General features: G+C 48.5%; 1 protein-coding gene across 3 annotated transcripts in view; it reads left to right on the top strand.

Annotated features, from left to right (window-relative positions):
- The window catches only part of PAX5 (paired box 5), a 179,047-nt gene that overhangs the window by 136,192 nt on the left and 28,057 nt on the right, over nucleotides 1–14,798 (top strand). For 2 of the 3 annotated variants that reach the window (XM_018052180.1, XM_018052181.1), the window contains one exon: nucleotides 5,559–5,660. The exons of the other annotated variant lie outside the window; for it this stretch is intronic. In XM_018052180.1, coding sequence (XP_017907669.1) covers nucleotides 5,559–5,660 — 102 coding nt within the window. The remainder of the gene's footprint in view (nucleotides 1–5,558; nucleotides 5,661–14,798) is intronic. 3 annotated transcript variants of the gene reach the window in all.

Raw genomic sequence — 14,798 nt, 5'->3', positions numbered from 1 at the left:
GAAGGCCCAGAGAGGTGGTCGAACTTACGTAAGGTCACACAACAAGTCACCATTGCCTCTGCCTGGGATGTTCAGATTTCCTGAGCATTAACAGTCCTCGGTGGACATGATCGCCAATTTGCAAAGGACTTAGCTTTCCCTGATCAGCTCTGCCATGTTCCTTAGAGCTTTGACTTCGTGGTGGAGACTCCCTGCCTCTGGGGAGAACCTCCAACCCAGGGCTGTCTAGGCAGCCAGACCCACTCTGGCCATGGAGCCCTCACCAGACTCTTGTTCCCATCTCATTCACAATAACTCATGGCTTCTCAGTGGCTCACTTTCTTCTTTTTCTTGCTCACACTCACATTCGGGCAGATAGAGGGGGAGTTTGGTTGGTACCCTGTGGTATTCAAAGTGAAGGGTTTGCGTACTGTCAGGGTAATGAATTCTGTAAGGGTTTGAAGTGAGGGGTTGGGAGGATCTCCATGTCATGTGTCTGGGAGTGACAACCCCCAGTGGTTAATTACTGCCACACGATGAGAATGGAGCTGGTAACAAAATGAGATAAGTTCATTATGAGCTAAATTTGAAGTTAATTGGATTCACATTTCCCCCCATTAGTGTACGTAGAGAGAGCCTACGTAGAAATGGGCCATATATGAAAAAGAAAAAGTTGCATCCAAGCAAAAAACAGATACATGAGGCCTGGTTATCTTGTGGCTTTCACGGTGAAGGGCTTTCTGAGACGCTGGTGAGATGGGAACCAAAGTTCCTTTCAGATGGTAGAACCAATGTCTTTTGATTAATTTTCACCTTGGCGGGTATTTTCTAAGCGCCTACTGTGTGCCCTGGCAGTGCAGGGGAGGGAGGGTGGGAGCAGCTCTTGCAGTCTGGGGACCCCCAGTTTAGGGATGGGGAAAGAACAAGTGCCCTGTGTCTTGGGGGAGTGTGGGGGATCTGGTGCCAGAATGCTTGGGTTTGGCCGTGCCTCTCTCACAAGCTGTGAGACCCCGGGCAGGTGCCTCACCTCTTGTGTTTTAGTGCCACATCTGTAAAATGGGGATAATATTATTGGACCTATAGAATGTTTGAGGATTAGATGAGTTAATATCTATAAAACACAGTGAACAGTGTTCAGAACTCTGCCTAGTGTTAGAACAGGGCCTAAAATACAGTAAGTGCTGCAAAAATGTTAGCGATCATGATCATCAGCTGAATGACCTTGGGCATGTACATCAGCTGCTTGGAGCCTTCATCTCTTCATCTGTAGATGGGGATGATAACAGCACCCACCTTCTGGGGTTGTTGACTGAGGTAAGCCCTGTGAAGTCCTGGCCCAAAGCCTGGCTCATAGGAACCTTGAAGGAAGCTATTATTCTGTTGGTTGACCAGTCACCCAACAAATGACAGTTTTATGTTCCTGAGTTTTGCCCATTTTTCTATGAGATTTTTGGTCTCTTCCCTTTGATGCTTATGAGATTTTGATATATAGAGATAGTAGCCATTTATCTATTGTATATGCTGCAAATAATTTCCTCCAGTCCACCATTTATCATTTGACTTTGCTTGTATTGTTTTCTGGGCTTCCCTGGTGGCTCAGCGGTAAAGATTCTGCCTGCAATGCAGGTAGCTTCAGGAGACATGGGTTCAATCCCTGGGTTGGGAAGATCCCCTGGAGGAGGGCATGGCAACCCACTCCAGTATTCTTGCCTGGGAAATCCCATTAACAGAGGAGCCTGGCGGGCCACGCCCATAGGGTCGCAAAGAGCTGGACATGAGTGAAGCAACTTGGCACACACATATTGTTTTTCACCAGGCAAGAGGTTTTTGGTCTATTTTATTAAGTAATTCAATTTATTAATCTTTTATTTTGTTGTATATTTTTTCCATAAAGACAAATTTATTTGGTTTAAGAAACAGTTTAATATTATGTCCTTCCTACATTTTTGGTGTCAAATGACTTTTTCTTTTTCAAGATGATGGTGATGATAGATGGCAATAATAAAACATAACAGTACTATTGAGATATAATTCACATACCATAAAATTCACCCATATAAGGTATACAATTCAGTGGTTTTTAGGACACTCAGAAAGTCATGCAACCATCACCAGGACCAATTTTAGAACGTTGCATTATCCCCCCAGAAAGACCTCATATCCATTAGCAGTTACTCTCTTTCCCCCTGTTCCTCATTCCCAGCCTAAGGCAACGAGTAATCTACTTTTCCTCTTTATAGATTTGCCTGTTCTGTACATTTTATATTAATAGAATCATACAGTATGTAGTCTTTTGTGATGGGCTTCTTTCAAGTTCATCCGTGTTGTAGTGTGTATCAGTACTTCATCCCTTTTTATTGCCAAGTATCATGTTGTGTGAATATACACCGTTTTTGGTGTCCATTCATCAGCTGATGGCTATTTGAATTGTTTCTGCTCTTTTGGCTATTATGAATAATGTTGCCTGAAGCAAACATGTACACATTTTGAGTGGATACGTTTTCATTTCTCTTGGGAGACACTGTAGTGCTACGCTTAACTTTTTGAGGAACTTCTAGACTTTCCTAAAGTGGCTGCCCCATTTTATAATCCCACCCACAGTGTATACGGGTTCCAATTCTTCACATCTTTTCTAACATTGTCATAACCTGTCTTTTTTATTATAGACATCCTAGTGGGTGTGACGTGATATTTCATTGTGGTTTTGATTTGCATTTCCCTGATAGGGAATTGGCCATTTTTGTATATCTCTTTTAGACAAATGTGTTTTCAAGTCCTTTGCCCATTTTTACACTGGGTTGTTTGTCCTTTTATTATTGACCCATAAGTGTTCTTTAATTTTAGCCAATGCCTTTTCCATAGCTTTTGATATAATCATATAATATATATCAATTTAAATATGTTAATATGAATTTTGGACATATTAATGTGAATTCCCAACCAATGTTTTAATATTGAAGCAACCTTGCATACCTGGAATAAAGCTTACTTGGTCATGCTGTACTATTCTTTATTTATATTGCTTCATCAATGAGATAGTAGATATTTTTTGCCTACATATTAATAAATTGTGAGACCAGCCATTAATTTTCATTTTTGAGTGATTTTGTTAAATTTTTATATCAAGATTTTGCCACCTTGACAAAATGAACATTTTCTTAGCTTTATGTATCCTGGATCAGCTTAATAATAAAAGTGTGTGTTCCTTGAAATTTTAAAAGAACTTTCCAAAGACCAAAAAAAAAAGCCCCCCAAACTACATGGACAGGGCACCTTATTTTTAAAAATAACTTTAAACAACCTTTTCTGATATGATTTGGCTGTTAATATTTTCTACCCCTTCTTGAGTTAATTTTGGTAATTCATGTTTTCCTAGAAAATTGTGCCTTTTGACGAGATTTCCACGTTTGGCAGCATAGAGCATCCATGCATGTTTCTATGTTTTTTAAATGTCATCTTTCCCATATCTCTGGCTATATCTTCTCATTCCTTATCTTGATATTTGTGCCTTCTTTTTTGAGTCTTGTCCTTGGTTTGTCTATCTCATTGATGTTTTCAAATAACAACTCTTGGTTGTATTTATTATTTATTATTGTGTGTGGTTTTTTTTATTGTGTCTGCTTTTCTGGTTCCTAATTCATTATTTTCTGCTTTTCTTTATCGATTCCTTCCTCCTCCTTTCCCTAGGTTCATTTTATTGCTTTTTTATCTAGCTTGTTGAGTTGAGTGCCTTGGTGAGGCACTGTATTTCCATTTTGGGGATCAGGGTTTAAAGTGTATGTAACAGCAGCAGAAACTGTTGAGGTTCAGATGTGACCGAAAGGACAACCCCTGTTGAAAAAAAGAACAAAAGCCCAGGAATTAGGAGAGCTGGATTCCAGTCCCAGCCTTGCCTGGAATGAGGAGAGTGTCGTGGGCAAATCCCTTCCCTTCTCAGGACCCTCTTATCCATCTCAGGCAGATGGGTAGGGTATGGATCTCCTGGGGCTTGGCCCCAGGAACCCCCATACAGCAGGTAGCCTCCTATCAGGGTAACGCCTCCATCTTCCAGGAGGCAGATCTGGCCTCCCTCCCCCACTGGTCCTTGCTTTCATTCCAACACATATATTACAAAAGCTGTGTAGTTGAATTTCTTTCTGCATGATGGAGTAAGGCTGGTGACAGTGTGGCCTAAAGGCAGGGCTCAGCCTACTGTCCCAGCTGAGAAACGGGGGGACAGAAGCCCAGCCAGCCACATGTGCAAGGCAGTAGAATAGAGTGACTAAACCCATGGTCTTTGCCGCTGGATTGCTTGGCTTCGAATCCTTACTGTGCAACCTTGGACAAGTTACTTGACCTTTCTGTTTCATTATCCTATAAAGTGGGGAATGTATCAGTACCTTACCTCATAGTGTTGTTGAGGGTTAAATGAGTTAATGATTTGAAAGACTGAAAACAGAGCCTGGTGTTTACAATTTCTACGTAAGCCTTTAAGGTTTGTTGTCACCAGGGGTGCGAGCCTGGGCCCAGGGCTGGGTGGGTGCTCCACCCGGAGCACCTTCTGGTGGGGAAGCCGACCTGTTAGAACAGCCCCAGCCTGCGCTGTCTCTACACATCTCAGAATCTGACAGCAGGGGCATCCCTTTCTTTTCGGGGAAACTGCCAATTCCTCCCCCAAGGGTGGGGTCTCATCCTCAGAGCTCAACAGGTAACCACTGAGCAGTCCCATCTTCCTGGGTCTGGATTGTTGCTCTTATACGCGAGCACCTTAGTACATACATGCGATCATCAGTGTTTGGAGAGCTATAGGCCCGCTCTTTCCCTGAGCGTCGAACCTCAGGGTCCTTTCAGAGTTCTACTGCTTTGGGGTTTTCTTCCACTTGGCCTGAAACCCAGACCATTCACTCACACATTTATTCACGGAGACCTACTAGGTGCCGAGCCCTGTGGTGGAGGTAGATTTTCTGGGTGTTGAATGAGGTGTCACCCCTGCCCTTAGGAGCTGGCAGCCTGCGATGAGGGGAACACGTGCCTGCTGGACGTCTGCCCCCAATGGCCGAGGCCTTAACGTCTATGTCCCAGAACAGTGTCTGGTGTCAGGAGGTGCTTCCTGCACCATCACTGAATGAATGACAAGATCTTGGTCCAAAGAGGAAAAAGTCAGTAAGGACCAGATTTGGGTCTGAGGCAGGCAGGGTCTGAGCCACTGTGGGTGGCTGGGAGATGGCTGAGCTGGTCTTGGAAGATGGTGGTGCTGGGCCATGTGCAGAAGGCCCAGCAGAAGCAATGGTGTATTGACGGATAAAGCCAAGCCCTACTTGGGGAGCAGAGAGCAAGGGGAGTGGTGAGAGCTCTGGTTTCCCAGGGATCCGACCGAGCTATCCTTGCTTCCTGCTGGTGGAGCCCGGCTGGAGGGGTGGGTGAGTACGTGTGTGTGTGTATGTGTGTGTGTGTATGTGTGTGTGTGTGTTTGCGTGTACGCGTGCACGCTGGCATCAAGCATCCAGACATGACAAATGTGCAGATGTCGGGGGAACTGTGGACAGGAGCAGCTGGCCGTGGGGATGCTCACCCTGTGATTTGTTGCTTTGACTCCTCAGGCCGCGACTTGGCGAGCACGACCCTCCCTGGGTACCCTCCGCACGTGCCCCCCGCCGGACAGGGCAGCTACTCGGCACCGACGCTGACGGGGATGGTACCTGGTGAGTCCGCGCTGTCTGCGTCTTTGCAGCACGAGGCATTTGGGGTTCGTGAGGGGCATTCCTCCCCACATAGTCCCAGTGACCTCTCTGCTTCTGAGTGAAACTGAAGAAATGAGGCTGAGCTCTGCCTTCTTGGCCTCTTTGTCAACCAGCGGCAGCACCTGGGAGGATGTCAGAGACAGGGGGGTCCTTGACTGTCCCTCAGACACCCCTCGCTGGCTACACAGGGAGCCTGAATGCAGAGGGGCATGGGACCTGGCTGAAGGTCGGGGAGGGGCTGTGTGCGTGCTAAGCTGCTTCAGTCGTGTCAGACTCTTCGCGACTGCCTGGATGGTAGCCTGCTATGCCCCTCTGTCCATGGCATTCTCCAGGCGAGAATACTGGAGTGGGTTGCCATGCGAGAGGAGCTGGGGCATCCTAAGCTGCCCAGCAAGTAGGAGGCGGAGCCACAGTAGAAACCCTGACTCAGCATGAACCACCCTGAGGCCCAGGCAGTAGGGCCCCTGCCCAAAGAGCCCTAAGCCCCTTCCGGCTTCTTGCCAGCCCACATCACCGACGTGCACACCTGGGGCCCAGGGTTGACTCTTTGTGCGCAATGTGAACAAAGTGTGGACGTGAAGCCTGGGTGTCCACACCTGCATTCAAGGCTGGTGAAGACAAACAGGCTGGGCGTGGGGAAGGAAGCCGGGCGGATCAGGGCTCAGGTGGGCCTTCCCCATGCAGCCAGGGCCAGGCACAGGCTCTGAGGAGACCCAGAATTCTAAATTCGCTCCTGGCCTTCCAGGTTATTACGGAGACTATTTAACAAGGTAGGAGGACAGAGCATATTTCATTTAACGGTTTGTTAGCTTGATTTATGACTTTTAAATATGAGACATATGGGAAATGGCCTCCGTGTGTACTCTTGCCCTGGGCCTTGCCAACGCTGGGGAGGCCTGCCAGATCCATGCCTGCAAAGGCTTTGCCTTTTCTGCCTCCAGGAGGGGTCACAGCAGAGCCACCGTGTTCAGGGCAAGAGAGGGAGGCGGTGGGACACACACCCTGCTGCCTGCCTCCACCCTCACTGTCTCCCAGCCTTTAGCAAGTTAGGATTGCCCAGTAACTTCGTGGCTGTGGATCACTTTGTCAAGTGCAGAGTGCTTGCCCAGGAGCCCTTCGGTGTTACAGCCTGTGAGGTGGACAGGGTCCCCAGGGTCAGAAGGAGGCTAGTGAGACTCAGAAAAGTTAGGGAACTGCCCACAGCTGCAGAGCTTGGAGGTGGGAGGTCTAGAATCCAGCTCTTCCGCCCTCCAGTTCAGCACTGCTGCCCTCTGCCACCCTGTGCACCCTCAGTCTGTCAATGCATGCTTCACAGTGATGGCAGAGGGAGAGGTGGCAGCCCCAGGTCCAGTCCTGAAGGCGTGTGGGCAGGCAAAGTGGGGCCCTGCTGCCAACTCCAAAGAGGCCAAGTTCAGAGCAGTGGCTGAACTTGCCCAAGTTTATCCAGACAGAGGTGCCCTCCAGCCCTTGGGATTCCTCCAATCCTAATTACCAGGCTCGGGATACAAAGGATACAAACAGCCGGGGCTTCTGGCAGAGCCTCCAGCAGGTACCATTAATGGTGGCAGCAAGAGCCACAGGGCTGCACAAGAGCACAGCCTAATGGACCTACCAGCAGCCACTGGACAGGGGCAGCCACGGAGCCTGCCGGGACTCTGCAGAGAGGGAGGGTGCATGGAGAGGGGGAAGGAAGACAGGTGTTTGGGCAGGGAAGCCCCATGTCTCTCTCTGTAGCCTCCCTCCCTCCCTTCTGTTTTCCTTCTCTTCCCGCTTTCTCTTCTCACGCAGCCCCAACACTCATTCAGCACCAGACTTGGTGTCAGGGCTGCGACTCCACGCTTAGCAAGCAGGTCCTTGGCTCCTGTTCCCCAGTGTCCACAGCAGCATCACATCTCTGGGACTCTGTCTCCAACAGGTTTTTCAGATGCATTCTCGGATGGTTTCATGGGGGCAGTGCTGGCCCACACTTGTGGTCTTTGCTGGAACTGCCCAGATCTAGCCCACCTTTCAGCACAGTGGGTCCTCTGCCTTACTCGTCTTCCACACCCCTCATAGCCCATAACACAGAATAGGTCCTTTTATTTGAGTGTCTGGCTAAAGGCAGGAAGGAGGGAAAATTAATACTGACCTGCGTATGAGTTTCTTGTGGTTGCTATAACAAGTTAGCACAAACTTGATGACTTTAGACAGTGGGAAAATTTCTCTCACAGTCCTGCAGCCTAGAAGGCTGAAGTCAGTATCATTATATGAAACAGTCCTCCCTTCCAGCCTGGAAGCGAATCCCAAGGGAAACTGACTGTTTTTCCTACTTAGGTTCTAGGAAGAGCTTCCCTGGTGGCTCAAATAGTAAAGAATCCACCTGTAATGTGGGAGACCTGGGCTCGATCCCTGGGTTGGGACGATCCCCTAGAGGAGGGCATGGCAACCCACTCCAGTATTCTTGCCTGGAGAATCCCCATGGACAGAGCAGTCTGGAGGGCTACAGTCTGTGGGGTCGCAAAGAGTCAGACACAACTAAGCGACCTAGCACAGCACAGCACAGGTTCTGGGAAACATTTGGCTGCCACCTCTTCCATTATAAGAGAGACTTCCACAGATGGAGTTTTCTTTTAGAATACACTGAAAAGAGATTATGTCCAGGGTATGCTTGGGCAGTTGAATTTTGGGGCCTGGAAAAATAGTATGTTTTTCCATATGAACCATGGTCTTGGTGGCTTAGACTCCTGTTTATTTCTAATTTGGTTCTGCTGTTGGGGTTGTCCCTCCTCTGTGATTTCAGGATGTGTTCACATATGCAGATCAGGGCTACTTGGTCTGCTCGAGCGTTTATAGATTCAGTTCCTGTGGCTCTGCCAACCCTACACAGCCCTTGGCTAATTAGTTACGTTGAACAAAGCAAACACGGCACATCACATCAGCTCAGCGTGGAGACAGTTTTCAGATTTTATTTTCATCAAGTCCCAGCAAATGCCAAAAGTTTTGCACCAAAGATTCCATAGTATCTTGACCAGTGTAACTAGTTGATTCCCGCCTGAAGGTATTTGCACAACTTAATGGATATTGACATGGCATTTGAAACTCTTAAAAATTCTAGGCTGGGGAGAAGATGGGGGCGTTCACTGCCCTTTGGCTTCAGTGAGTCTAAGAAGCAAGGTAACCAACTGTCTTAGAGATGAACTCACCTTGCTCCCACACCCCTTACTGGACTCCTCTTTGGGGGTTTCAGGCCAGAGTGCCAGGAAATCCTGACCAGGTCATGTTTACCTCCCCTGGGCTGCAGCACACAAGCAGCTGTTTGACGAAGGCCGTAGAAGGAGCCTGGTGGGCTCTCTGTCCTGGAAGCTCTGCTCACTGTAGATGGGCGTGCATCACCTCTAGATGCTGTTCATTGAAATCCCTCAACTGATGGCTTTCTCGAAGAAGTGGGAGGTGATGGTGAGGTTGGAGTGGACCCCTGAGGCCAATGAGGTGGTGTGGGCAGGCACTGGGTCCTGGACTCCAGTGGGAGGATGGAGGCACCTACTCCCCGTCACTCAGCCCGTTCTATTACTCCCGCTGCCACTGGCCCAGACTGCCTGGCTCCCTCTCCCACGTTTTCACCTAAGGCTTCACCAAACATGTGTTAGTTTCCTCTTGCTGCTATGACAAGTCACTGCAAATTAGGGACTGACTAAGAGCAACAGTAATTTCTAATTTTATGATTCTGGAGGTTGGGAATCCAAACTGGGTCTCCCTGGGCTGAAGTCCAGGTGTCAGCAGGGCTGTGTGCCTTCTGGAGGTCACCCAGGGAGAATCATCTCCTGCCTTCCTCAGCTTGTAAATGCTCCTCATCCCTGGCCTGAGGTCTTTATCATGCCGCCATCTTCCAGGTTTGCTCTCTCCTGCTCCCTCTTCCTCTTAGAAAGACCCTTGTGGTTTTAATGGACTCACCTGCTTAATCCAGGATAATCTCCTTATCTTCAGGTCAGCTAATTAGCAACCTTCATTCCCCTTTGCCATACAACCCGACGTGGTCATGAGTTCCAGGGATTAGGGTGCAGATATCTTTGCGAGGAGAAGTGTTATTTGGGAAGGAAGTGTTATTCTGCCCACCCCACCATCTAAACCAAGACCCCCATCACACCCTTCTCAAGGCATTCTGTTCTTTTCGCTCATTATTTAAGCACAGCGGGAGGAATTTAATTTCATTAGCTTATTCCTTCCTTGTCCAGTTCCCCCCAGGTCTGTACAGTACTCGAGGGTTATGCAGCACACAGGCTCGGCCTGTCGTGTTCGTCGCTGTGTCCCTGGTTCCTGGCAGAGTGCCCGGCCCATAGTAGCACTCAGGCAGTAGTAGATGCCATACAAACGGCGGGGGTGGGGGTGGGGTGGTGGTGGCTGGGACTGGGCTGCCTGGGAGAGCTCAGCTCAGTACTGCAACGGTGCAGCCTTGGAGGCTGAGCTGCCCTGAGGGCCTGCAGTGGCAGCCAGGTGGTGAAGCAGGGAGGCTGGTGGTTGAGAGCATGGGCCTGGAGCCAGGCTGCCTGGGTTTGCATCACCCTCCTGCTTCTCACCAGCTGTGTGACTTGGGGCAAGTTATATAACTTCTCTGGATCCTTGTTTCCTCCTCATCTATAAAATGGGGGTGATGATAATAAGAATGAGGATTAAATGATGTCCAATTGGCCCTCTGGATCTATGGGTTCAGCATCCATGGATTCAACCACCCATGGGTAGAAAATAGTCAGAAAATATTCCAGAAAATTCCAAAAAGCAAAACTTGAATGTTAGCAACTGTCTACATAGCACTTGCATTGGATTAGGCATTGCAATTTATCAAGAGATGATTTAAAGTATACAGGAGGGTCATGTAGGTTGTATGCAAATATTACATCATATTATATAAGGAACTTGAGCATCAGTGGATTGTGATGTCCACAGGGGTCCTGGTCCCTAACCCTGGCCAATACCTAGGTATGACTGTCATATATGTAAAAACTCTTAGAATTTTGCCTGGCACTATTAAGTGCAATGTAAGTATTATTTATTATTATTATTATTCTTTACAGTTGCTGTTGCTTATACTGGGGTCTGAGCTGGGTGTGGTGGTGAGGAGAGAAGCCTAGCAGGCATGCCTAAAGCTGGCCTTGCCCAGCTGGCATCAAGTCAAGAGCTCTCCAGCAGAGCCCACGTCCCTTGGAGCCTGTGGATCAATGGGAGATCCAAATTAGAAAAGAATCCAGTCACAAGCAAAAGTGCTGCTAAGCAGGAACAGGGTAGACTCTGAATGCCTGGAAAAAATGGAGAGACCCCTGGGGTGGTCCAAATGAGAAAGATGTCCTGGTAAAGAGGGCCAGAAGCTGGGCCATAAGCAGAGTATCCTTGGCCGTCTGAAGAGGAGGGGGGCAGGGGACTGAGAATGGGTCCAACTCAGCAACTGGCGTGGGTTCATGTGGGGAAGAGCATGGCCCAGCCAGCCCAGCTGGGTAAGTGGGGTTGACAGGAAGAGAAGCTGGTTAAGGAGGAGGCCAGTGGCAAACAAGGTTAGGATTTGAACTTGTCAGCTTTTGGAACTCTGCACAGCTCCATAGGCATGGCCGAGACCTGTGGATGAGAGTCAGAGGGACACCTTTGTCGGCCTTGTGTAGAGACCCTTCCCCAAAACCAGAACTGAAAGCGTGAGAATGGGCAGGCTTGGGAGGGGCCGGGAGAAGCCAGGGAGGACTTGGTGGAGAGGCTAGAGCATCATGTGAGATTGGCTCAGTGCTCCCTTCTCAAGCACCTCCCTGGCCCAAGCATCAGCATGTTTGCTTAGGGAATGAATAGCCTTTGTTCTTAGCTCTTACGAAATCCTCACCAGAGCTCCTGTGGGTCCTGTGGCCTGGGCACTTTCTAAGCTCCCTCGTTACCTTTCCAAGGCAGTCCTGGAACTCCACGCACACCTGTTGCTTGTTCCTGACTCTTTGCTGCCCTCTAGTGGCCTCCAGTCACTCTGCCACACCAGGAACAGACCCTGGGGAACAGCAGACACAGCCAGGATGAAATGGCAGGTAGCCATTCATTTGCCCTTTCATTCATTCTCAGATATTTCCTGAGAAACACCGGGTGCTGGCTCTGGCCTAGGTGTGATGTTACAGACATAACCCCTGCCCTCAGGGAGCTCACAGTCTAGTTGGTGAGTTGTTGTTTAGTTGCTAAATTGTGTCCGGCTCTTTTGTGACTCCATGGACTGTAGCCTGCCAGGCTTCTCTGTCCATGGCATTTCCCAGGCAAGAATACTGGAGTGGGTTACCATTTCCTTCTCCAAGGGATCTTCTTGACCCAAGGATCAAACCTGCATCTCCTGCACTGGCAGGCAATTCTTTACCACGGAGCCACCAGGGAAGCAAAAGATAAGAAGCGACTTTACTTCTGGCAGCTGGATGAAGTTGTGAGATGTTGTTGTTTAGTTGCTAAGTTGTGTCCAGCTCTTTGCAACCCCATGGGCTGCAGCCCAATAGGCTCATTGATATTAAATATCATTCCCGCAAGCTATGTTTAGAGCTAAAATCTAGGAATGTGCTGAGGAAATGCAGGAGAGAGGCTGCTAGGTCTGCTGGGGGTGCTGGGGCAGGTGGGAGAAATCAGGGAAGGCTTCCTGGAGAGGGTCATCTGAGCTTCACCTTGAAGGGTAGTTTGCCAGTCTGAGAAGTTGGAGGGGCATTGCTGCGTGAGGGACTATGTGTAAGAAGACCCAGAGCCTCAATTCCTAGAAATCTCTGGGGCATGAAGTGCTGCAAACAGCAGCCTTGACAGATGGCAGGCTTGTCCCAGGCAGATCTGAGTGTGAATTGGAGGGGAGGCTCCTGCGCCTTCAAGGCGTGGAGAATGAGGGGTCTGGAGTGGCCTGATCTGAGCAGTGCCTATGACTAAAGCCCCATGTGAACCCTGCGTAGAAGTGATGCTGGGACTGGGGAGAAACTCCATGTGGGTTTTATGGGTGCTTTGCCACATTGGGGAAGAACAGAGTTGCAGAAGCAAAGGCTCAGAGATGGAAAGCGTGCTGGCATGTGAAGGTCCAACTGGAATCCAAGAAGCCTGGGTTTTGATTCTAGCTGTCAGACCCTCACAGTGTGACCTTAGAATGAGGTCTCAGGACTTCCTACTCTCTCAAAGCAGGAGGTAGGGGGGCAAGGAGATTGAATTAGATGCTCCATAGGGGGCTTGAGCTATTTCAGATCCTGAAAGATGATGCTGTGAAAGTGCTGCACTCAATATGCCAGCAAATTTGGAAAACTCAGCAGTGGCCGTGGGACTGGAAAAGGTCAGTTTTCATTCCAATTCCAAAGAAAGGCAATGCCAAAGAATGCTCAAACTACCGCACAATTGCACTCATCTCACACGCTAGTAAAGTAATGCTCAAAATTCTCCAAGCCAGGCTTTAGCAATATGTGAACTTCCAGATGTTCAAGCTGGTTTTAGAAAAGGCAGAGGAACCAGAGATCAAATTGCCAACATCTGCTGGATCATCGAAAAAGCAAGAGAGTTCCAAAAAAACTATTTCTGCTTTATTGACTATGCCAAAGCCTTTGACTGTGTGGATCACAATAAACTGTGGAAAATTCTTCAAGAGATGGGAATACCAGACCACCTGACCTGCCTCTTGAGAAATCTATATGCAGGTCAGGATGCAACAGTTAGAACTGGACATGGAACAACAGACTGGTTCCAAATAGGGAAAGGAGTACGTCAAGGCTGTATATTGTCACCCTGCTTATTTAACTTATATGCAGAGTACATCATGAGAAATGCTGGGCTGGAAGAAGTACAAGCTTGAATCAAGATTTCCAGGAGAAATATCAATAACCTCAGATACGCAGATGACACCACCCTTATGGCAGAAAGTGAAGAGCAACTAAAAAGCCTCTTGATGAAAGTGAAAGAGGAGAGTGAAAAAGTTGGCTTAAAGCTCAACATTCAGAAAACGAAGATCATGGCATCTGGTCCCATCACTTCATGGGAAACAGATGGGGAAACAGTGTCAGACTTTATTTTTGGGGGCTCCAAAATCACTGCAGATGGTGATTGCAGCCATGAAATTAAAAGATGCTTACTCCTTGGAAGAAAAGTTATGAGCAACCTAGATAGCATATTCAAAAGCAGAGACATTACTTTGCCAACAAAGATCCGTCTGGTCAAGGCTATGGTTTTTCCAGTGGTCATGTATGGATGTGAGAGTTGGACTGTGAAGAAAGCTGAGCGCCGAAGAATTGATGCTTTTGAACTGTAGTGTTGGAGAAGACTCTTGAGAGTCCCTTGGACTGCAAGAGATCCAACCAATCCATTCTGAAGGAGATCAGCTCTGGGTGTTCTTTGGAAGGAATGATGCTGAAGCTGAAACTCAGTACTTTGGCCACCTCATGCGAAGAGTTGATTCATTGGAAAAGACTCTGATGCTAGGAGGGATTAGGGGCAGGAGGAGAAGGGGACGACAGAGAATGAGATGGCTGGATGGCATCACTGACTCGATGGACATGAGTCTGAGTGAACTCCGGGAGTTGGTGATGGATAGGGAGGCCTAGCATGCTGCGATTCATGGGGTCACAAAGAGTCAGACACGACCTAGCGACTGAACTGAACTGAACTGAACTGAGGGGGCTTTCTGGTCCTGCCACACAAGAGCTTCTCAATCTGCTGATATCACCCCTCTGCTGAATTGTAGGGCTCCTGAGCCAGCCACCACTGTTCCATGTGGGCGGCAATTCCCTTCAGGTCTGGGGCTGGGACGTGCTAAGGCAATGGTGTTAGGCTTTCACGTGTAATCGGGTAAATCACTTCCAAGAGGTGGAGCTGAAGGAGAAGGGAGCCTTGAGCTGTGCTAATCCCATATGGCTGTCACTGTGTCCTCTAACCCTGCTGTGACAGGCAAGGATGGCTTCAGGGGTTCCACACCTGAAATGAGTGCTTCACTGGGGGCAGGAAGAATGAATAAAAAGGTTTTGAGACATGCTTTACTTGTGTACATACCAGAGTCCTTCCAAAATCCAGACTGAGTTGACCGGGGCCGTCTTCATTTCTTCCTTTGATCTACAGCCCCTGTCTCCAAAACTTCATCAGCTATTGGCCCTCAGCTGGACGGGC

This window comes from Capra hircus, chromosome 8 (genome assembly GCF_001704415.2).
Source record: "Capra hircus breed San Clemente chromosome 8, ASM170441v1, whole genome shotgun sequence".
NCBI classification, from domain to species: domain Eukaryota; kingdom Metazoa; phylum Chordata; class Mammalia; order Artiodactyla; family Bovidae; genus Capra; species Capra hircus.
Note: the sequence above shows the minus strand (reverse complement) of the source record. Positions and strands in the feature narration are given on the sequence as shown.